Here is a 23902-nt window from a genome sequence, read left to right as displayed (position 1 = left end):
AGCGAATCAAACAGATGTTGACTAAACAAAGTCTTTATAAAATATCAGTCTTTATTCATTGAGTACCATACCTAAGTCATTCATATCTTCGTAAAGGGTACATTTATTTATTTTTTCTTAACCGTCATCTTGCTTGCCTGGTGTGCAGAGAATCCCATCGTCATGGTGGAGGTGCTGACGTCTCCCACCATCAGGAACCGCTTTACTCTCATCTTCAGGTCGAAATGCATCTTATTTTCATAGTTCAGCTGCGGCAATACTTCCAACCTTTTGTCTACTTCCTACAAACATAAAGATATCTATGTTGCTACCAAAATATAGAGGTTGTCGTGCTCATTTGCATACAGCCATATAATTAGGTAGCTGGCGTAAATTTCCTGAAAGATAGCCAAGTACACAAAGGACTATATACTCCAGTCCAAAAAACCTGGAGCAAGCCTATTGTCACAAGCTAAATAGTTTTTCGGTTTATCTCCTGATTAAATGGCCAGATAACAACAACACCTTAAAAACGATAATGAAGTACGTCCTCTTGTGCTCAAACTGATCCGTGGCATAAGCATACGTCGGTAGATTGAACAGCCCCATGAGGCAGCCGTTATCATCAGCTAAATCGAAGTGGGTGAAGATGCCCAGGCGGCACTGCTTCCTGATGTACTCCAGGATGATCCTCACTGGGCACACTGGGTTCACCAGCAGGGTCTTCTCAACTGACGTGTCATACATCTCGGATCCTCGTGGACATAGTAAGGATAGTTCAGGAGGATCTTTATATACGACGTAAATAAACATTGTGATGGAGTATTCCCTGATTATTTAATTAATATCCTACTGTTTGCTTCACTTGCTCTGGTACAATAACTCAAAGAGTATAATAAGTATAGGGAAACAATAACTGCTGTAACTGTCATAAATGACAGTTGAAAAGTAAGGTTAGAATTATTTATTAGATGAGTTGTTTATTTATGGAATAGTTTTGTTTTCGAAGAGGCTTTATGCAAAACAATTGCTTCTCTATACCTTTTTTGATAAAATAATCAATTGTTTGCATTACCATTAAGTGAAAGTAAAATCAGAGTTCCAATTGTTTTACACTACCTACATTCTCGTCCCGTGTTATTAGACCTCGGGGTTTTTTGTTCAGCTCAAAGATTGAAGAAATGAAGTATTTTCAAAATACATGTCTACCTGGAAACTTTTAAAGTAAACAAGCATTTTTAGACTGCATGTAACGCATCATTATTTAATGGCGAGGTAATCAATCTCTCGCAAGCGACATCTGACGGAATCAGTGTTACTACATCATTACCTTAGTGAACGAATCAATCATTTGTTACTTTATTAACGCTATATTAGATAACGCATTGGGTGCATTCTGTTTCCCCAACTGGAACGAAAATGTCCAGTAATGTGGCACGAAATTCGTAGGACATTAGCAACGGTCCGCCAATATTTCGTACCGGTGCCTTTGTCTGATGTTTCCGTTTGTTTTCTTTTCGCCTTATTTTTAGAATAATTAACCAAATCGGTGTATAATGTTTATTTTCCAATTATTGCGTTAAATACAGCGTTACATATTTTAACGCCTTTTTGCAGACTAAGATTTTTATTTATTAGACTAAGATTTCCCATCTTATTAAGTCCGGTCTTTTATGTCAAATATTTAATTCAAATTTATTTTTTTAATTCGAACTAGTAGTTACTTAGATTAGCGCGTTCAAATAAATAAACAAACTCTTCAACTTTATAATATTATTATAGATAATATCTGAACATGACAAAATCAGGAACCAGAACAGAATTTACGAAGCATTTTTTCCCAAATAGCCAAAAAGATACTCAACCACAACTGACACAGGACACTGACCTCTTGCGATATCTGCTGGCTTATCAAGGGACCTGTCTATGCAGATACAGCTCGCTTGTGAAACTCCCAGCCACCTCCAACCACCTCCAGCCTAGCGCAGGTAGACAACTGGTAATACTAGTTTACTTGCATTTTCTCTTCATCTCAAATGTCTTGGGAACATTATACCTCGTAGATTGGACCAATATGTAATGCAATACGGGTGGTCTGATTGTGTAGCAGTTTCCTGATCGGTTGTCCGTTGCTTTATGTCAATGATAAATTCATAAATAAACAGAAAGGACCCTATTTTTTTTTTGCCAAACCTGGAACGTAACTGGAAACAAATGGCAAATAGTAGTTTTCATGTTTTTTCGGTATTATTGTTCTACAGTATTATCCCCCCATTAAAATGCACCTACCATTGTTGCACTTAGGTATTCTTTATATTCTGGTCCTTTTAGATTTGTTCCGAACATAAGGACCAGTGGGCTTATTTAGACAAATTCACACAATATTTATTTTGACGTCAATCCGACGTGGGTGGGGTATCAGTGTTTACTCTTAATGACCCACATTGATAACCCATTTCTATCCACATAGGTACTAGGCAGATAGAAATGGGTTATCTTCCCAAACCCCGATTACCCAACAACCCTTAAATTCCTAACCCCCAAAGAGTCTGTACCGCTTTATTGTCATTTTATTGACATACAATGGTCACATATCTGAATTTTGTGCTTAGAAACAAATCGGTCATACATTTTTAGGTATTTCTTAGTACAGATTTATCGATGGCGTTTTATACCATGACCAATCAAATTAATATAGAAATGATTCTACCTCACCAATTAATACCCGACACATGAGTCGTGCCATATTCGGTCACGAAGTACCGACGGCTGCAGGTATACCGGAAGGTTGACAAACTATGATAGGTACTGTGTGTGTTGTATGTATGTATGTATGTATGTATGTTTGTGTGTCCACCATTAGTTATTGAGGACAGCTCATTTGTCCACTAGTTACACTGCCTAAACTACATTACTATACTGTATCGTAGTAATTGGGATGATGTTACTATTTTTTCAATTTGTCATTTGATTCTGTCTGTTTTTATTTGGCAATTAAGTGGACACAAGGGAACCCAAAAGCTTCGGGAAAGATCCTTTTGACTGAAAATTCTTAGTACAACATGAAGCTTGGGTTTGGATACCCTTTGTAACTATATGTATTTAGTAAAGGTGTATACTTATACACCTTTACTAAATACATTTTTTATACTTATAAAAAATATAATTGAGATATCTAGTCTTTGATATTGACTTTGGAAATATAATAGAAGGCGCCTGCAAGTAAACATTGCAAGTCGCATTACAGGAGCGTGATATTCTTTCTGAGCAGGCGCCAATAGTCAGTGTAGCAGTATATATGTATAGTAAAACGTATTTAATACAGGTATGTTACTACGATAAATAAAAATAAAATAAGATTAGTGATTTGTAAAACGAATTTTTAAATGAAAATTGTCGACTGTTTACTCAAACAGATGTTGACTAAACAAAGTCCTTATGAAATATCAGTCTTTATTCATTGAGTACCATACCTAAGTCATTAATATATTCGTAAAGGTTTCATTTATTTATTTTTTCTTAACCGTCATCTTGCTTGCCTGGTGTGCAGAGAATCCCATCGTCATGGTGGAGGTGCTGACGTCTCCCACCATCAGGAACCGCTTTACTCTCATCTTCAGGTCGAAATGCATCTTATTTTCATAGTTCAGCTGCGGCAATACTTCCAACCTTTTGTCTACCTCCTACAAACATAAAGATATCTATGTTGTTACCAAGATATAGTGTTGTCGTGCTGATTTGCTTACATGGCTGTAACAAATATAACTGTGTACAAATAGACAGCAGGCCTTTCCTGAAGGATAGCCGAGTACACACAGGACTAAATACAACATGTCTCCAAGTATCCTATTTATTCTATAAGTCCAAAAAAGTCTAAAAGTTCTATCACATGGGACTTAACTCAACCCCTATCACATGGGACTTATAACACAAATGGTGAAAAGTGGGTGTACATTGTATAGCGGCATTGCGTGTCATGTGCACCTCTGCCTACCCCTTCGGGAATAAAAGGCGTGACGTTGTCGTTGTGGTCCAAAAAAACCTGGAGCAAGCCTATTGTCATAAGCTAAATAGTTTTTAGATTTCCCCCCCGATTAATTGGCCATATAACACCAACAACACCTTAAAAACGATAATAAAGTATGTCCTCTTGTGCTCAAACTGATCCGTGGCATACGCATACGTCGGTAGATTGAACAGCCCCATGAGGCAGCCGTTATCGTCAGCTAAATCGAAGTGGGTGAAGATGCCCAGGCGACACTGCTTCCTGATGTACTCCAGGATGATCCTCACTGGGCACACTGGGTTCACCAGCAGGGTCTTCTCGACTGACGTGTCATACATCTCGGATCCTCGTGGGCATAACAAGGATAGTTCAGGAGGATCTTTATATACGACGTAAATAAACATTGAGATGGAGTAGTCCCTGATTATTTAATTAATATCCTACTGTTTGCTTCACTTGCTCTGGTACAATAACTCAAAGAGTATAATAAGTATAGGGAAACAATAACTGCTGTAACTTTCATAAATGACAGTTGAAAAGTAAGGTTAGAATTTTTTTATTAGATGAGTTGTTTATTTATGGTATACATTTGTTTTCGAAGAGGCTATATGCAAAAATTTTGCTCCTCTATACCTTTTTTGATAAAATAAAAAAAAAACTAAACTTTCCATTGCCATTAAGTGAAGGTAAAATCAGAGTTCCAATTGTTTTACACTACCTACATTCTCGTCCCGTGTTATTAGACCTCGGGGTTTTTTGTTCAGCTCAAAGATTGAAGAAATGAAGTATTTTCAAAATACATGTCTACCTGGAAACTTTTAAAGTAAACAAGCATTTTTAGAGTGCATGTAACGAATCATTATTTAATGGCATCAATATCAATAGGTAATCAATCTCTCGCAAGCGACATCTGACGGAATCACTGTTACTACACCATTACCTTAGTGAACGAATCAATCATTCGTTACTTCATTAGCGTTATATTAGATAACGCATTGGGTGCATTCTGTTTCCCCAACTGGAACGAAAATGTTCAGTAATGTGGCACGAAATTCGTAGGACATTAGCAACGGTCCGCCAATATTTCGTACCGGTGCCTTTGGCCGATGTTTCCGTTTGTTTATTTTTCGCCTTATTTTTAGAATAATTAACCGAATCGGTATAAACCTAATGTTTATTTTCCAATTATTGCGTTAAATACAGCGTTACATATTTTAACGCCTTTTTTTAGACTAAAGATTTCCCATCTTATTAAGTCCGGTCTTTTATGTCAAATATTTAATTCAAATTTATTTTTCAATTCGAACTAGTAGGTACTAAGATTAGCGCGTTTAAACAAACAAACAAACTCTTCAGCTTTATAATATTGGTATAAATAATATCTGAACATGACAAAATCAAGACCGGAATAGAAATTACAAAGCATTTTAGTACAAATCGCCAAAAAGACACTCAAACACAACTGACACAGGACACTGACCTCTTGCGATATCTGCTGGCTTATCAAGGGACCTGTCTATGCAAATACAACTGGCTTGTGAAACTCCCAGCCACCTCCAACCACCTCCAGCCTAGCGCAGGTAGACAACTGGTAATACTAGTTTACTTGCATTTTCTCTTCATCTCAAATGTCTTGGGAACATTATACCTCGTAGATTGGACCAATATGTAATGCAATACGGGTGGTCTGACTGTGTAGTTTCCTGACCAGTTGTCCGTTGCTTTGTGTGAATGATAAATTCATAAATAAACTGAAAGGACCCTAATTTTTCTTTTTGCCAAACCTGAAAAGTAACGAGAAAGAAATGGGAAACAGTAGGTCTGTTTTATAAGTTTTTCATGTTTTTTCGGTATTATTGTTCTACAGTATTATCCCCCCATTCAAATGTACCTACCATTGTTGCATATAGGTATTATTTGAATTCTGGTCCTTTTAGTTTAGATTTAGTACCGAACAAAAGGACCAGTGGGCTTATTTAGATAAATTAGCACAATATTTATTTTGACGTCGATTTGACGTGGGTGGGGTATCGGTGTTTACTCTTATTGACCCACATTGATAACCCATTTCTATCCGCATAGGTACTAGGCAGAGTGACTGGCTCAATGATCGAAATAATAATCCCTAACGTTTTTTGACCGATAAAGTATCTTGTTTACTTAACAGATACGAGGAAATGTTTTCAAGCTAAAACATCGCTTTGGTACTTTTTGCAATATTGAAAATAGAAGTAAATATTATGCTTGTTTAAGCAACAACATTTGAATTTTGGTGATTAATGTTAACCATGACCTATTTCGACTGTAATTAAGTTGATAAGAAACAATGAAGCTGACACTTTGCATACAAGTGTCCAGGTGTAGCAACGAGTCCGCCCTACATCGAGGGCGCGACGCACACTGGGCCATTAGTCCACTACAATACGTCACTGTAAAGGTCATCGGACACTGGACCCGCGCAGCCTTGACCGCAAAACACTCGCTGCTTGCGCTCACTCGCATTTCAACCGTTTCCCAACTCAAAGAATCTAACTAAAGCGATTCATATTTCATAAGAGAGTTGCAACAGCGGCTGGAGGCGCCGAGCGCCGCGGCCGATGCATTCGCGGGCCGCGCACACCGCCGCCGATAACGAACCGCACAGTCGTTCCGGCACGCGGCAGATTTGCACGCTTGTAAACAAACAATTAATTGATTCGCGGATACAAATTCGAATCGAGTTCCAGCAATCGATTCCGAATAATGTGACGACATAACTGTCGGAACAAATTACAAACTTTGAAAATGGGAATAGTGATGTGAAACAGGATTATGATTTTATCCAGTGTATCGAGTTTAGTGACGTTCGGGGTGTCAGCCTGGCCGCCCCCAGGGCCGCTGCCCACCTCCTTCCAGTTCCACCACCAGGGCTCGAACTTTGCTGTGTTTCTGATATTGTTCGCTCTTTGCATGATGGAGGTAGTGGTCCTTAGGATCATTACGGAGGAGCAGGCGAGGGAGCGAGGGTCGCGGAGTGTTACTTCAATGTGGTTTGACTTGGATGATGAGTGAAGTAAGAGACAATGACTCTAGTGAGGTGACATGTGATCTAGTTTAACTATCGAGTAAGAATTAATGTTGTTCCATGTATCTAGTTACTAGTTGTAGGCTGATTTAGAAATGTTAGTGTTATTGATATAGTAAGTAGTTTCCTGTACAGAATGTACTATCAGCTGATTGTTGTAAGTTTAGCTACACACCTACGTTAGCCTCCTCGTGTTTTTGTATCTTTGTGTAGAATGTATATTTCTGATACAGAAACAGAATTCCTGTGCCAACATCGAATAGTTTTTATTATGGTAAAATAAACGTAAAGTGTAAACTTATGCTGTGTGTCATTTCAAAATATATTATTAAGAAAGTCCTATGATTACTGAAATATTTAGGTATTTCATAGATTTCGAAAACGACCCTCTATCTTTGCATTTCGTCATTCTGACGTCTTATGTAGCTTGCGTTATCATTTTTACTATAATACCAAAAAGTATCTATTAAGTATATATGTACGAAAATAAATTGGAAATATACAAAAGGCTGCGTTTGTCTGGTCAACTAAACAAATAGTATTCTTCTAAGAATGTGATGTTTGAATGCAAATTGTTCATTATAATTATGCATCTACTTAATAGATTATACTTGATTATTACTTTGTTTACATTATTATTGTAAATGATTATTTTCCAAGTGCTAATGGCAATTCATTTATTACTATGCCTAGAAACTGAGGAATCTTGGGATGATTTTCTATAGCAACTTATGAGTTGATTACAAAATTAATTTTACTTAAGTATACCTATGTATATTCTAATTATTCTGGAATAGATTAATACTTTAATGAATTCACAATACTCATTATATTTTCCTTTTTTTAACGAAGGGAAACGTCTAAAGTTGTGCCTATGTTTTAGAAAGAAGGAATATGCAGTGTAGGATTATTATCTCACTAAAACCACCTGATACTCACCATGAGCAATTAAAGGAGGCGCCGGATCTCTGAATATCGTGATTTAAATAATAGAAATATAAAAAAAATCACAAACTTGTCTCCATAACCCGTCAACAATAAATAACTTAAGTAATATTATGATAATTAAAATATAGGTACTATTCATTCGTATAATAATGTATGTACCTTTGTATAATGTGTACTTCAATGTTTATTAGTTGCATAATGAACAAATAACATATAAATAGAAAATGGTCATTAAATCAGATGCATACAATTGTAAACAAGTTAGTGCACGTGCTCGAAACGGAATCGAATTGATATACAAATGATCTTTTAACCTCCGCTGTAACACAGTTACATTATTCACTATTTATATTTTCAATTACTGTTTATTTATTAAAAGAATATAAATTGTAAATAGCTTTTATGAAATCATTTTGCTGGATATGAATAATGTTTAATTAAAAAAAATTACTTATATAAATAAGAATATTACCAAAAATCATTCATCCAATGTTGACGATAAATACAATAATACCTACCTTAAGAATAAAGATTATTTTTGTTTAGTATTCAGCCATGTTTCATATGAATTATGTCTAAATCTTATTGTAAATTTTTGGTACTTACTGTAGGTGCATGTACTAATAATTTCCATATAACCGAATAATTTACTTTTAAATAAATTCTCCATCGGTTCATTGAGCTTCCTACTTGGGTTTAACGAACTAAGTAGGTACCTACGTACATGAAAATCAGCACCTACCGAGGTACTTATGCTTCAACTGTCAGACCATTTCCTTGTTCCAAAAAAGGCCATTCTCCAATATAAGTTGATATATAAAATTATAAATATTTTTTTTATCCGTTAAGGAAATGTCTGCTTAACTTCAGCAGCAATTTTAAATATAAATAAATAATAGACATTATTATTACTTTATAAGACTACATTTAAAAAAAAAAAACGCGTAATAACAGGCTCGCAGATATGATTGTGATCCTTGGGTACTTGTATTTGAAGTTGTTACTGATCGTTTGGTCCTGTTCATCATACATAGACTTAAAACAATAGTGGTGAAAAGCGATTAATGCTGAAAGTTTTAATTTAATGATCAAATAACTAGAACATAATTGCAGACGAGGCAATATTGTTTCGTATATTTTGAAAACATACGCAATTCATACGTCTGTAATGTGTCAGGAAATCATTTCAATCACATTGCTGTGATGTCAACCCGCGCCTGAGTGAGTAAACAATAAACTGTAGATTTTGTAAGTTAAAGAGATCGTTATCTGTTCGCCATGATACTTATTACACTTTTGTACCCTAATGACATATAGACCGGTCCTAAGATAATCGGGTCATTCTGCGACCTTTATCAGGTCGTCGGTTATCCTTGACATAGACCTACTACAGAATTATTAATATCCCACAAAAACATTTCATGTTAAATGTTGCCAAGACGAGACCATATAGCTCGCACGGACTTTTTGCTATTCGTCATATGGGCTTGAGCTTAAAAATCTATTCAATCTTCTAAACTCTTTCCGTGCGGCCAACTCGCCAGTTCAAAAGTATAGGGTTAGAAACTTGGCTCTACACGGGATCTGATTACTTTTTGACAGTGCGAGCTATATGGTCTCGTCTTGGCAACATTTAACATGAAATGTTTTTGTGGGATTTCATTTCTTTTTGTAGGTTGCTTATGATAGAAAGATAAAATGAGCGACAATTCACCTACTAAACTACTAAATTTATAAGAAAATTGCAAACGTAATCCTAATACTTTTTATCAATGAAAATTAAAACACTAGTATCTAAACCTTTACCTACTAAACTACTAACAATTAAATATTAGGCAAATGGTTTTTTTCTCCGCGATAGCAAACTTTTAAATCACCGAAATATTCCGAAAACTTTTCATTCAACGAGACAACCGTCAACGACGTCTGCCCTCGCGCGTCTGCCCGCGTTCGGGTGCCGCGCTCGCTGACGGGCCGATTATTTTTAGCTACTGCGCGGGGACGAGGGGGCAGGCGGCGGGCGTTGGCGCATACTTTACTTACGATGCTTATGTTCAAAAGTATAGGTTGATTAATAAACACTTACCGAAGTGAAGTGTAGTAATATTATTCATATCTAAGTACTTATGGGTAGGATAATGTTTTGATTTGATGAAAAGTTTGTGTTCTATGTACTTGTGTATAATTTTCAGATCTCAAGCAGGAAATAGGGAATTAAGTTTCCCTATTTCAGATTTTTACCCCTCCGCGGCCGCATTCAGACCTCTAGCGTCAAAAGTTGCGGAAGTCTCGAACAAACTTTCACCCCCTATTTTAAGGGGTTGGGGGTAAAAGTTCCAAGTTTTAGGATTTTTTTGTTGTTTGGGTACTAATACTAGCTTACATACCAAATTTCAGTTTTCTAGGACTTCAGGAAGTACCTTAAGAATTTTGTTGATCATCAGTGAGTGAGTGAGTGACGAAATCGGGGTATTTTAGATATCAATAAAATCTAAAGTATAAGAGCTATGCAATTGAAACTTTAGAGGTTTATTAAGTCTACCACTGACATTATATCCTGAAAATTTTGTTTATCTGGTATAACCCAAACTCAAGTTATGAAAAAATACGACGAAGCGCTTCGAGAAAAGGTAGGTAGTGCCCTTGCGCTTGCGCTTCGCTTGGCTCGTCTTTATCCTACCGTGCCCCCAGATTATATGAAGCTACAGCCTTTTTTTGAGAGAGGGAAAATGATCCTATGACTTCTCCCATTTTACGGAAGACGAGAGAGTGTCAGACTATTCCTGACTAAAAACCACCCTGTTCCTACTCCTACTTTGAGATGGAGCCCCGGTAACCCGTTAGGATGTCCACAGCTCCGGATCGACCATCAGACCTACTGGGTCCCATCTGTTGTGGTCTGATGAGAAAGTTATAGGTAAATGCAAATCGCATATCATTTGTGGAAATAACTTTTTCTATTCTTTCGGAGGTCGACATAATGAAGTCATTGCACTTAACCGATGATTGCAGCGAGTGACGTCAATTTTTAAATGAAGGAAGTATGTTTACAGGAACAGAAATATTTTATGACCCTCGTCACCTCGAGAGAACCCGGACAATTTGACTATAAGCGTCATTATAAATTACATACCGGATTATGGACGTCAGTAAAATTCTGATAAATACTGTCAGTTGAATATAAGTACACACTAGGTACGTTAAAAGCAGTCTTAATTTAACATTTCTGTTTAATTTGTTTTTTCAATTAATGTCGTCACCAGTCTGTTGGACAGGAGGACCAAAAGGCGTGACTCAAAGGACCAAAATTAAAAAGTAATAAAAACAACAATATTGTTATACCTAAGTAGATTAAATGATTTTGTGTGTACTTAGGAAGCTCTTTATTGAGAAATCATTAAATAACAAAAAAAAAACTAAGTAAAATATTGTCATTCTTAAAGATAAAATACGGCTCATATAAAATAAAAAAAAATCCTAACAAGTCTACCAATATCAATATAATTATTCAAAAAAGCAATAACTTGATAAACATTCGTCGTCCTTAAGAAATGTCAATGTGATATTTTGAAACTATTTCTTCCGCAACTCTTTGCACAATCGGCGCCCGCGCACGATAAAGTATCGCGGTACTTCTGTACCTATTTGATAATATTTATATTTCTCTTGGTCGACGACCTTGTCCAATAGAAGTTTTTTTTTATTTATACTTTATGTAGTCTCAAGAAATGTAGATTCACACATAATGATTATGCGTTCGATAATAGTTTTTAATCAAAATTTTATAAAGTTGAAACTCGGATCGCTTTAGCATATCTCTACTGAAAAGTGGGTGTTATACCTATCGTACACAACAAACTAGTATATTACATTGCGCGGAACTATGTGGTTGGCCGCTCCTTAAGTGGTGACAGGGGTGATGGGGAGTTTGCCTTCTACTTGCAACACATACGAGATGTATTTAGTTCCGCGCGCACTGTTATTCATCGATTGTATATGTGTATGCAATCTACTTCAGGGATTATCAAATATTTTATATGCACACAAACATGTGAAACATGAAACCTCACGTGATGATTTATGAATATTGATTCCAAAATCCTTGTTCGAGATTATAATCACGCAGATGTGCACTTAAGTACTTCGATTAGTAAAAAAAAACAATATATCTGCTTAGACTGACCTAGATAACATATTTATGTAAAAAATATTTTATTTCGGTACTGGTGAAATCTAGTGCAACTGCCGTTAACTGTTTATTTGCGTCTATTTTAAATTAATGTAATCCTTAAGTATTGTGTGTTTTAAAATATGGTTTGATCTGAAAAAAATAGAAACACACATCAGTTAGGTCACCACCTCCTAGGAGGTTATAAATCTAAGTTACCTATGTATATCCAATATTCAACACAAAAATAATTATTCAAATCGGACCAGTAGTTCCGGAGATTAGCGCGTTCAAACAAACAAACAAACAATCAAACAAACAAACTCTTCAGCTTTATAATATTAGTATAGATATCTCAGTGCCTCAAGACGAAAGTCTATAACCAATGTGTGTTATGTATGTGTTTGTATGGAACTAAAACCTGGTCTCTCACTGTGGGCCTTATAAAGAAGCTCAAGGTCGCTCAGCGCGCTATGGAAAGGGCTATTCTCGGAGTTTCTTTGCGAGATCGAATAAAAACGAACAAAAGTCGCCGACATAGCCCAGCGGATAAGTAAGCTGAAGTGGCAGCGGGCAAATAGTGCGGAGAACCGACGGCTGCTGCGGCAGAAAGGTTCTCGAGTGGAGGCCGCGTAAGGCAAGCGTAGTGTAGGGCCGCAAGATGGACAGACGATCTGATTCGCAGACAACCGCTGGATGTAGGTCGCGCCTAACCAGCCTATCTGAAAAGCATTGGGGAAGGCCTATGTTCAGCAGAGGACGTCCTATAGTTGATATATTATAACTTGACAAAAGGGGAAATTAAAAAGATAAATATTCCAGTATCCGAGATAACTCCGAAATTCTAAAATACGTTCAAATTTTCACCCAAAATTGTGGCCATCCGATTCCAAACAATGAGTCATTAATGACGTAATGCCCTAAAACAAAACATTTACTTATATCATTGTCCATCCTACGATGATAACACATTAGTAATCTCATCAGACCACACAGACTCCCTGGCCGGGGGTCCGCGGCTGCAGGCGACAGTGTGACGTCACACCGCGACCTTGACCCGACCTTGACTGGAAGAACGAGTTGTTTATAAATATTCATGGAAGTGATACTTCTGTAGCGCTGTGCTTTGTTATACAACCATTCATTCTTTGAGTTAAAATGTAAGATGAACCAGAACATCACAGTTCACTTCACACATTTTTTTTAATGGAATGAAAAGTTCAGTTACTGAAATTACCTAATAACTGGAACTAGTTAAATCATAGTAAAATTCTAGTAGTAAAAGACTAGTGTTTTGTTCTTTCTACACTTTTCACCAGTTACATTATAAGTCCCATTGTAATAGGCAACACTTAATAAATATTATTCATGAATCAAAATCTAACAACACTACATGACTTAAAAACCTTCTCTTTCCCGACAATCAACCAATGAGACAATCTTGACTAACGTAAGAATAATTAACAACCAATAAAATATCACACACACAAATGACTCAAGAGAAATGGCCGCCACACCAGAAGGGAGATTAGCCAAGCACGCCAAGCATGGCGCCCAGTGTGTCAAAACGAGTTGATCTGCGACTGCGAGCGTTGGGCAACCGTGTGGCAACTGGACGCTGCGGCTGCAACCGAGCCGGCAACCAGTTGCAAGTCTTGTGGAAATGTGCACTGTTTGCGATGTGAAAGGGTAACGCAGTAACGTGGGCTCTTGTTGCCCACATTATGGGTCACCAGCGAATGTTTTATGAATTGATGGTGATGAAATCATTTGGGCCGGTTTTGGATTATTTATCAAAACATTTTGGTATTTATTTCATATTAATATTTCTTTATATTCCAATTCAACTCTTGATTAATGAAGTGTAGGCTAGACCAGACCATTATTATTATTGGAAGAGAAGTAAGAATAATTCCTACAGATATTTCTTAGTTAAAAAACATTTCTCCATACTAAGATTTTCTCCTGTATCGTGGGTGCATTTGCAAACACAATAACATTTAACAATAACACATACACATGCCACCCAGACCCTAAACAAAAACAAAAACGTTGTACGGCAGCCAGTTGCCCAGCCAGTGCGTCAATCGCGCGTGCAGGTACACCATTAGGTAAAATAACACGCTGAAGATGTAAGAATTGTTTTCGCTCCAAATCATAATTTGTCAATGATATTGTAAAGCCTATGACGTATCCTCCTTTCATTCAGCTCTGCGTTCAGTTAAGCAAGCTTCAGCAGGTAGTGACCTTGCGGCGCTACGCGTAATTGCAAGTTATGTTTACTTTCATTGTAGTATTTCGAGACAAATAGGCTAGAGGGGCATTATGAGTTCATAATCTTACTAAACCACTATAGCATAAGATCCGAAAGGATTGCAGAGGAAGCACCTATAAGCTGTTTGTAAAATTCTTCCGTCACAGACAACTTAATGAAGCACAACTGGAACTGTGTGTCATTTACTGTGAAAGCCATGAAGGTTCTTCTAGCAGAGGCGAGGAGTGAAAGACCAGAAGAGTGAATCTAACTTCTGGGGTTCCGGCTCGAAAAGCAGAGTAGGAACGGGGTGGTTTTTAGTCAGGAAGAGTCTGACACTCCCTCTTGCCTCGCCCTGGCGAGAGAAGTCATTAGATGATTTTCCCCCTTTAAAAAAAACTTCTAATGGATTTTCATGCCTACGAAGTCGGTGACTAAATAATGAAATGGTAAATTAATTATAAATTATGCAGCTGTCGGTTTCACAAGCGAGGCGCTAAGCGTGGTGAATGAACAAATTACATTAAAGCATCACGGATCGTTATCAGTTACGTTACTTTTACTATTACCAGACACTTGGGAAATGGTTACATTATAATATTATATTAAGCATTTCGTTTTATTACCATCACTCATTTTGATTGTAAATCACGACGCATATTCATCTTTGGTAAAATAGAGGACAGAGGAGTGTAATCTGGAACCCCTTTGTCCTCTACTTTGAAAAAGAGATGATATGATATAACAAGCATATGAAAAAGAAATGCTTACAGTAGTTTTAAAAGATCTGTCATTCCAAGAGTAAAGTAGACGCTACATAATAATCGTAGATTCATCCAAATCAATTTACCACAACAACAAGTAGTAAAAGGCAAGAGAAAGAAGACAAACCAATTATAAATACATTTTATAACGCGTAACCTTCACAGCCGCGGGCATACACTATAACAGTATACAAGATACATGTGGTAACCAATAAGTCTCCAAACAGCACAACCTTGGGACCCCAAACCACTGGAGTTGGTAATTTTCCGCAGCTTGGGAGGGGGGACCTTCTCTAGGAGTGAGGAGTGTGAGGAGTGACTCAACGCATTTCCCAATTACGCGCTTTATTTGCAAGTGAAAGAATGAATTAGGTAACTATTAAGTCGTCTATTGCACATGCACTGGCTGATGGAGCTCTTGATAGTATCTACAGTTAATTGTCATTAACTTTAAGTTTATTTATTTTTAATTTTCCGGGCGTTAACCTGTGAAGATTGATGTAAGTTGAATAAATAAATAAAAACAATTAAATGTTCTTAATGAATTACTTAGTAATGGAAGAGTAAGGTTGCTCTTCGATTGGTTGTTGCTATTGCTGCTACCAAATTCAAGATCCCAAGTACGACGGGGTAAACTAGTTCTTCTAAGTGGCCCAAGTTTGCTACTAAGTTTGTTTTGTATATATAGTTTCATTTTAAACGTTATAATTCTGTGTCCATGGACGTGGAGGACTAAGGGGAGGCCTTTATTCAGTAATGCACTTGTCTTCTGGGCAATGATGATGATGTTTCTATGTGGAGTGTCCGGGGTATTTGCATAATCTGATTACAGACTTAGTTATCCAAAATTACCTCTTGATATTGGAAATACCATACGATAGATTAGAAGATATTGCAATAGAGTTTATAGTCCCCTGAAAATATACAATATATTTTCTACATAGCTTTCCCAATACCGCAATTATTATTTACGTAGAAATAAGTTTGTATTCGCAATATTTTCTCTCATATATGCAAATCCTTCGCATTTATAATGTTAGTAAATACTCGAAGGAGAATAAATAAGTACTAGGCTGTCATAATGTCGAGGTGTATGTAGCAACGTATGTAATTACCTCGATTTGAGCAATGCGCTATCATACTGACGCTGGACGCAGATGTAACACCTTACGAGATGTTTAGTAACTGTTTAGACAACAACGTGACGTCACGTCTAAGTATTTACATATAAAAATTGATAAGTCTCGTTATCAACTTTCTTGAGCCCTATAAGTTCGAAATTAATTATTTGAAGCTTATCGGCTTACTAATCCGGGGTAGCATGGACTTGAAATTAGTCGAGTTGCCAACAGTAACGGCTCGAAAAGCCGGAATAACAACGGGCTGGTTTTTAATCAGATAAGTCTGATCAATGTAATCTGCCTCAGCCCAAGGTGGGAGAAAACATCTGAATGAATTACGTTTTTAAAAAAGCTTTCCACTTGTGGTTGGTTTTCAATTTGTTGAAATATTTTTTGTACCTAAATATGGTACGCGTGTACTTTGATACTGTACTAAAATATCTTGTCTAGACTTTCTACTTTCTGAAAGCCATCGTAGGAAAATTTATCTAATCTAAGTACAGAAAATAAATGAAGAAAGCTAGTAGTAACTAGAAAATTGTTGTCATGAATAACTTTTTCCTTCTATCATTTCTCTTTATTAAAATCACAGAACAGAGAAAAAGATTAAAATAGATACTTACTAACATAATACTGCATTTCTTTCCAGAAACGACCGCGTCTCCGGAAGATGCATCGCATCAGCTCAGGACGACGGCATCTGTCGTAGGTGCGGCGGCGACAAGCACGGCGGAGCTCTGCCCTGCATCTGCTATCCGAGAGAGTGAGTACCTATCTATACCATGTTCATCATTACCTCATTAATTTGCTATGAGTAATTCAGTAAACTTTACTGATCCGAGAATCGAACTTAAATGTACATGCTTGAGCGTCTGAGAGTCACACTAATGACAACATGACCCCTCGCTCCACATTGTAGGAGTGGTGGTTAAACGTGTTATTGATGGATGAGCACACCACCACCACCGACACGACAATGTCTAAACATACAATAGATATATGGTGTGTATAGAAAGTCTTCAGTCTATCTTGACCTATTTCGGCCACAGTGACATGACTTCGAGCATCGCTGATGTGGTCTCAAGAGAACTGATGCAGCCAATTCTTGCAGTGAATATTTGTCCATATCCATGGTACCTTCCGATGTATTATTATTTTGAAAAATCTATAAATTCTCGGTGAAATCTACCACTGAATAGTTTAATAGATGCTACTGCACTCTACATGATTTATAGCTACTTAAAGCCATAACTATACCAGTAATTATGTTCCACAACCTTATTATATTGATTTAGGTCTTAGTTCAGCTCATGGATTAATTAGCAGCTGATTAACAAATCATTTATGAACGTTTATAATGACTACAATTATGATGAATGAATACAAAATAATGATTAATGTGCGTGATGCATGGAATATAGGTAGCCTTGCCGGAGATTTTCACAGAGTAGTGACTTTGGATGCTGCAGTTGGTAGCAGAGTCTGATTGAATAATTAAATGCAAGAAGTAGCGTATATTTTGATAGAAACTATGAGATGCTCGGTGAACAGGGACACTGAGTATTCTAGTCTTCCATTGTAGTAGTAGGATATAAAATATTGCAGACACATTCGGTATGATTCCAGTGTTGTAAACGAGCATTTGGAATTGACAATCCCAATTTTACATGATATTAAAAGCGACATACGGAGCTCTATTCTCTACGCTCTCTACAACATGACCCTTTATAACTATACTATTAAAATTATGGCAAACCTCTGATGTAGAGGAGCCAATATTTAGTCCAGCAGTGGACTGCACCTAACAGGCAGTTGATGATTATGATGGAAGTTTAATTCCGTGCTGTATGTGTTCCAGACCGGCGAAGTTCGAGTCGGGCGCGTGGTTCCTGCAGCAGATCCAGCGAGCCATCAGCGTGATGCCGTGGAGCATCTCCACCGAGAAGCTCGAGCAGATTGGTCAGTACATACTTATGAATCCTATTAATTAGTGATGGTTGAAAGATGCCAGTAGTACAAGCTCCACATAAAAATTAATATTACCTAAAGTGTTAAATGCTAACGTGTTTTATACACCAATTAATTTGGTGACAATACGCTATAATGAACTTATAATGAATCTCTCAATTCCTTCCACTACTAGATATCAATTTAATGTGATGTATTCACGATATTATAATTTCATTCCATTAAGCACTAAACTAGTACTAAGATCCTAGGGCACTAGAACTTGTCTGTTCTCATATGGGTGTTTCTGAAGTCTGAACATAATGTACTGTTATAGTATGTACACCTCTAAATGATCAAGGAAACCTTTCTAAACGTCGGTGGGCAGCCATAGGTGCCGTGTGTGGAAACATAAGCTGTGTTTCAACTATTTCTTATACCTGTTGCTAGTTGCGCACTTCCTGCACCGTCGCCGTCGTGAACTTACGATAGTTTGTCAGTGATAACATTTTAACTTGATGTGTTGAAAGTTTAGTTGAATTAAAAGGCTAATATGGTGAAAACATTTGTTAAAAAGGAAATGATACTCTTAAAAAAAATAGAATTTGTTTTTGCCAATTGTTTGGTCTTGGACCTATATCTTTGAAGATGTATTTTACAAAATTCCAATCCAGTTTTTATACCATTTCAGAGGAAGAATCTGACGAGTACAATGTCCCAGGCCCCAGCGATGCAACCCGAGGGGAACTCAAGAAGATCAGAGAGTTTCTGGAAACCATCTCCGCCAAGTTAGCCGGCGGCCCGCTAGAGGGCACGAGAGTGGCGCCGCTGTACGATCACCCCGCATGTAAGTCATAGTTCTTAGCTCAAATTATAGATGGCGTTGTTTGTTTCTCAGTGTTGAAGATAGATGGCGTTAGATGCTCGAAATATAGTTCGCGCTTACAAAATATTTGTTTCAAACTTCTTGATTGCAGCGTTTGAGTGACTAAAAATAGTTTATTTACTTGTAATATTGTTAGATTTCTACTATAAGTGCAGATACAGCCCCGAAAAATCCCTGAACTGAATATTTTTAGCAAGCTCTATGTGCATGTTTTCCACTCCAAATATGTAGCGATAATATAACTTGCGTAGATATTCGCATGTTCGTGCGATACCACGCGAGGCTGCGCGGTGCGCTGACGTCACTAGGCATTGCGCTACGAGACGCGCTCACACGTAAGCTAGAGAACATAGTACCTATAGCATAGCATGCACTGTGAACACTAACATAGGCAACATTTTACAACTGGCAACATTATTTTCTTCTTCTTTAGGGGTCTTTTGAAGTGTTGCACGTTTTGTTTTGTGTTTAATGACGTCAGTTTTCCAGATTTTCACAATACCGTTTTCTTTTTCACAAACAATGCAATGTTGTGTTATTTAAATAGGTTTGATATGTGTGCATGTTCTTTGTGTTTAAAATTGTTTTCATTCAATGAAAGTACACCTCTTTTTACCAGCACTTGTGTTGCACGACCACTTTTAATTTTGTTATCTAAAAGACTATATAGAATGATGGCAAGTAAGTATAAGTAGGTACGTTTTGAAACAAACAAATCTGACTTTGTTAATACCTGGATCGTATCAGTTTCTTGTATCTATAACATTAGTTGTGCCTGTAAAGTTAGATGCAATGTGTTTGTCTACATTACTTGCTAAGTATATTTTTCTAGGCGCCGCAAGAATTATTAAGACTAGGAAGATATAAAATCTGACTCTCCGTTCGCATACAATCCTCACTGCATAGCTAGTAGGTTGTAAAATAATATTCCATGACTCGGTTATATCGACTAGGTTATACCTGTTTTGTTATAGTTGAGAGTCCAACAAAACTGTCGTCTCGTTTTCAAGCAAAATCGTATCGTAATGGTTTCGTACTTAGGTACATCTAAAGCCTTAAATGGGTACCCAATTCTGAGAAATATTATTAAGTAAGTAAGAATCGGTAGGTATATTCAATAATTCAGGATGTTTGGTTTTAGTCCCGTGCGGTCGATGAGTAAACAACTTTTTTTGGACATGTCGTTCACCTTATACCTACATAAGAAAGACGTATTATCATACAGTTAGCAAAATAAATAATATTTTTTACAGTATGTTTAGGTTCGGTTTAGAAAAGGCTTGTCTTTAAGGTATTGACTGTTCCTATATTTTTCTATACTGTTCTTAATCAATGTTTCGTAAGTTTTCTAACCGCCGTACTCCAGTCATTTAATGATTAGTATAGACTAGTCCTTAGCAATTGGTTTTTCGAAGAAAATGGTTAAGTACTAAGGAATAGTTTAAGTACCTAATCATCAAATAACTGAGTACGGCAGTATGAGCAAAAAATTTTATACCTTATTAATTTATCTACCGGAATAACTGAGAAAATGAGCAATTTTGGCAAAAATATGCATCATTTTACACATCATGAATTGTCAAATCATGTGGAAACTTCGTCAAGGCTGTATTGCTATTTTACCAACCCTACAAAACATCACACATCACGTCAAGTTTACCACAGGCAGTGACGTCACTTATATTCTGAGTAGGTACCTATACAGGTTTTTGTTCAGTCAACTTTGAACCTTACTTATACCACAGCCGACTAAGCTACACAAAAACTTTACTTACAACGACTTAAATATTCTTACTTGTCTGTCTATTCTTCAAACATTTTATATTTAATTCAATTTAATAATAGCCATGTATTAGTATAGTGTCTAGTAAGCAATTACTGAGGCTCCGGCTCTATAAGCATTGGTAGGAACGGGGTGGTTTTTAGTCAGTGGGAGTCTCCCTCCCGCTTTGGTTGAAGGATTGTGTAAGAGGATCAAGCCATCGGATAATATTCCCCTCTCAAAAAAAAACTTAAAAAACAATTCTAATTATAGATTAATCATAAAAAACCGTTCATTATTTTGAAATGATTAAAAAATGTATTTTGCAAAAGGGTTTTAGGGTATAATCAACATGTGTTTCTTCAGATCTTTATCCAGATACATCTCCTTGTTACCATTATGGACTTCATAGGTACACAAGCCAAACCATAATGTACCTACCTAATCAATAAATCCCACTTTTTATTCATTTTTATAGTTCTTCCCCATGTCGAAGTAATCGAAGTTTTTTTTACTTCATAGAAAAACCGATAAAGAATAGCAATATTTCCATGAAAGTGTTCCGTATGTCCGTATGTCTGACCATAGTGAACTGGCAGTAATTATATTGTAGCCGGTGTTACTACACTTAATTAATTCATCGATACATGCGGCTGCGCACGCTGGGTGGCCACATATTAGATTGCTATGGTGTCTACTATCTATTGTAGAATTTAGTGAGGTGAAAATTTCGTAGCAAATATTTGTTTACCTTAATTGTTGCAGACAATCCAGTATTACTCAAAATCGAACATGATAGACACTATCTTTAAATATTGCTTGGATAAACCCAGATAGAGCAGAAACTAACCAAAAAAGTCAACGACATGATGAAGCCATCAGCGCTTCGAGCGAAATATGAACATGTACCTGTATGTCTTCGACAAATTAATAAAATTAATCGTGGCATAAAACGTTTTTTTATGCAAATAAATCTCCAATTTCTACCTATAAATTCTATCTTCTAAAAGAGCAACTCCAACCTTGGTCGCCTCAACTTGCGCCAAACGCATCCGACTCCGCCACGCTTCATTCGCAACAAGCACACGCTCGCGCTCGTTAAATGCACGCTCATTACCATTATATGCGCGCTCATTATCATTATATTAGCCGCACATTACATGAATACGAACTTAACTCAAGATTAACAACACTTTGTATGACAAAAGCGAACTCTGTGGTAGATCGCATCGCATGCTCAATCTCTGAATGCAATTTCTTCTTGATTAGCACAGATATTGGTGCATTAAGTGCTTTAATTTGGACTTTATTACGGAACAATAGAGTTAAAAACCCATTAAAGAAGTGCTCTAGTCTAGTTGCTCGATTGATGTGCTATCTGCATTGGAATGAGCTGTAAGATGCACGTGGTTACTGGTTACATTGGTAGGTAAGTAATCTGTCAATCAAACATGACTTCCGTACGTTTCAATTATCCACAATTTATTGTTTAGAAAGTCTTTTGATGCATTCAGCACGTGGGTTTTCTGTTAAATGTTTCAATTTTAGTTTTGGAACAGAATATCTGTGTTGGAATAGGAAGATTCTACTTTAAGAAGAATATTTTATCAATTGTAGTTTACTCGGATCTTTTTCAACAAAGTATACTCGATGAACCTTCTAATGGCCCTAATAAAAGCCAACAAGCCTCTATATTCTACTGTGCCTCTGTCAATCCATTCAAAGAAAGTAATCGTACTTTTTAATAGTATAAGTCGGTAAACGAGCAGACGGATCACCTAAGTAAGCAATCGCCGCTCATGGAGACCCGAAACACCAGAGGCGTTACAAGTATGTTGCCGGCTTTTTGGGGATTAGGAATTTAAGGGTTGTTGGGGAATCGGGGATTGGGAAGATTGGGAGGGAGGAGGGTGGGCTTTGAGAACCTGGTGGATGGTATCACTTCGGTTGAGCCAGCCCATTCGAACATGGCTCTTCCACAATTTAATGGTTTCCCTTTTACATTCAGTTAAAATTGCTTATTTTAATCTCTGTATTTCTAAAAATCTTGACTCACAAGTAAGTAGGTATTATTTATACTTACGAAGTACTTAGTACAAAAACTAAGCATATCTGACACCTGACAGACTCCCCCATTGTATGATTGTGACTGAACAATGACATTGAATCACTAAATTAACAAAAGCTGTCAGCTTTGTAATAAGTATTGAAATAACTCTTCTTGTTAATTTTCCTTAAAAAACTTAAATTCCAATGAGTCTGGAGGCAATAAATATAAAAATTTTGTCACGACTCAAGTAGAATATAATCGAAAAGAGATTTTTTTGTTTATTTTGCTATCGATACTGTCTTATTCAACTAGCTTACTTTCTTGTAAACACGATGTTTATCTAATAACAACTGAAACACTCTGAGTGTTTCATTTTCGGAGTTCTGTAGTGGCTTACAGCCTGAAACGAGAATAGGACGGAGACCCAATTCCCCCTTCCCAATCTTCCCGATCCATGAAAAAAACTTGATGCTCTAAGTACATTTTGTGAATAGCAAATTAAATATTTTAAGAATCTTCTTATATTCTGGACACTTATAACTATATTGCATAGCGTAACTAACACTTGTAGAAAATACTAAGTATTTAAATAAATATTATCACTTTTACCTTTCATTTCACCTTAAACATGTGTCTCGACACTTGCGCATGAGTGTCGTATCATTACAGCGGTCTAACCAGTGAAACTTGTATGTACACCCCGCACTACACACGCGAGCCACATAATTGGGCCAAGTATAAAATAATTACCATTAAATCGTAATCACACATAATTTCAAGTATTCATACAACTTTATATCTCAGTACTTATTTTATAAGTTTTTATTTTGTTCATTTTCTTAGTTCTGACTATTCGTTTATTTGTACATCTTAAAGGCAATTGTGTGGTATGTACATGAACAACTGAAATAAATTGTAATCCCGAGATTAGCAAATAAAGATTTTCAATTTCA

The 23902-nt window shown here is 36.7% G+C and overlaps 2 protein-coding genes across 7 annotated transcripts in view; one reads left to right on the top strand and one right to left on the bottom strand.

Moving 5' to 3' along the window:
* LOC118279336 (uncharacterized) overlaps window positions 1–23902 on the top strand; it is a 102692-nt gene that overhangs the window by 25783 nt on the left and 53007 nt on the right. For 2 of the 5 annotated variants that reach the window (XM_050698718.1, XM_050698716.1), the window contains exons 3-6: window positions 16954–17067; window positions 18163–18263; window positions 18943–19098; window positions 19389–19472. In XM_050698718.1, coding sequence (XP_050554675.1) covers window positions 16954–17067; window positions 18163–18263; window positions 18943–19098; window positions 19389–19472 — 455 coding nt within the window. The remainder of the gene's footprint in view (window positions 1–16953; window positions 17068–18162; window positions 18264–18942; window positions 19099–19388; window positions 19473–23902) is intronic. The other 3 variants (XM_035599005.2, XM_035599030.2, XM_050698717.1) reach the window with 2 other exon arrangements.
* Window positions 40–4500, bottom strand: LOC118276672 (uncharacterized). 2 transcript variants are annotated; one of them, XM_050698722.1, is made up of 2 exons: window positions 4102–4500; window positions 40–281 (listed from the first exon to the last, which is right to left on the bottom strand). In XM_050698722.1, exons 1-2 carry the CDS (start codon window positions 4387–4389, stop codon window positions 108–110), a joined length of 462 nt encoding a protein of 153 aa, XP_050554679.1. In that variant the 5' UTR covers window positions 4390–4500; the 3' UTR covers window positions 40–107. The 2 variants fall into 2 exon arrangements, with proteins under 2 accessions (XP_050554679.1, XP_035450994.1); XM_035595101.2 differs by lacking the exon at window positions 40–281 and adding an exon at window positions 3415–3662.

This window comes from Spodoptera frugiperda, chromosome 15 (assembly GCF_023101765.2).
Source record: "Spodoptera frugiperda isolate SF20-4 chromosome 15, AGI-APGP_CSIRO_Sfru_2.0, whole genome shotgun sequence".
Taxonomy (NCBI): domain Eukaryota; kingdom Metazoa; phylum Arthropoda; class Insecta; order Lepidoptera; family Noctuidae; genus Spodoptera; species Spodoptera frugiperda.
This window is presented reverse-complemented; position numbering and strand designations above follow the sequence as displayed.

Bases quoted from the DNA above. Each gene is read 5' to 3' on its own strand.
- LOC118276672 (XM_050698722.1), bottom strand. From the start codon at position 4,389: ATGTTTATTTACGTCGTATATAAAGATCCTCCTGAACTATCCTTGTTA. The intron at 282-4,101 runs GTGTTGTTGGTG...TTATGTTTGTAG, and splicing joins ACTTTATTATCGTTTTTAAG to GAAGTAGACAAAAGGTTGGA.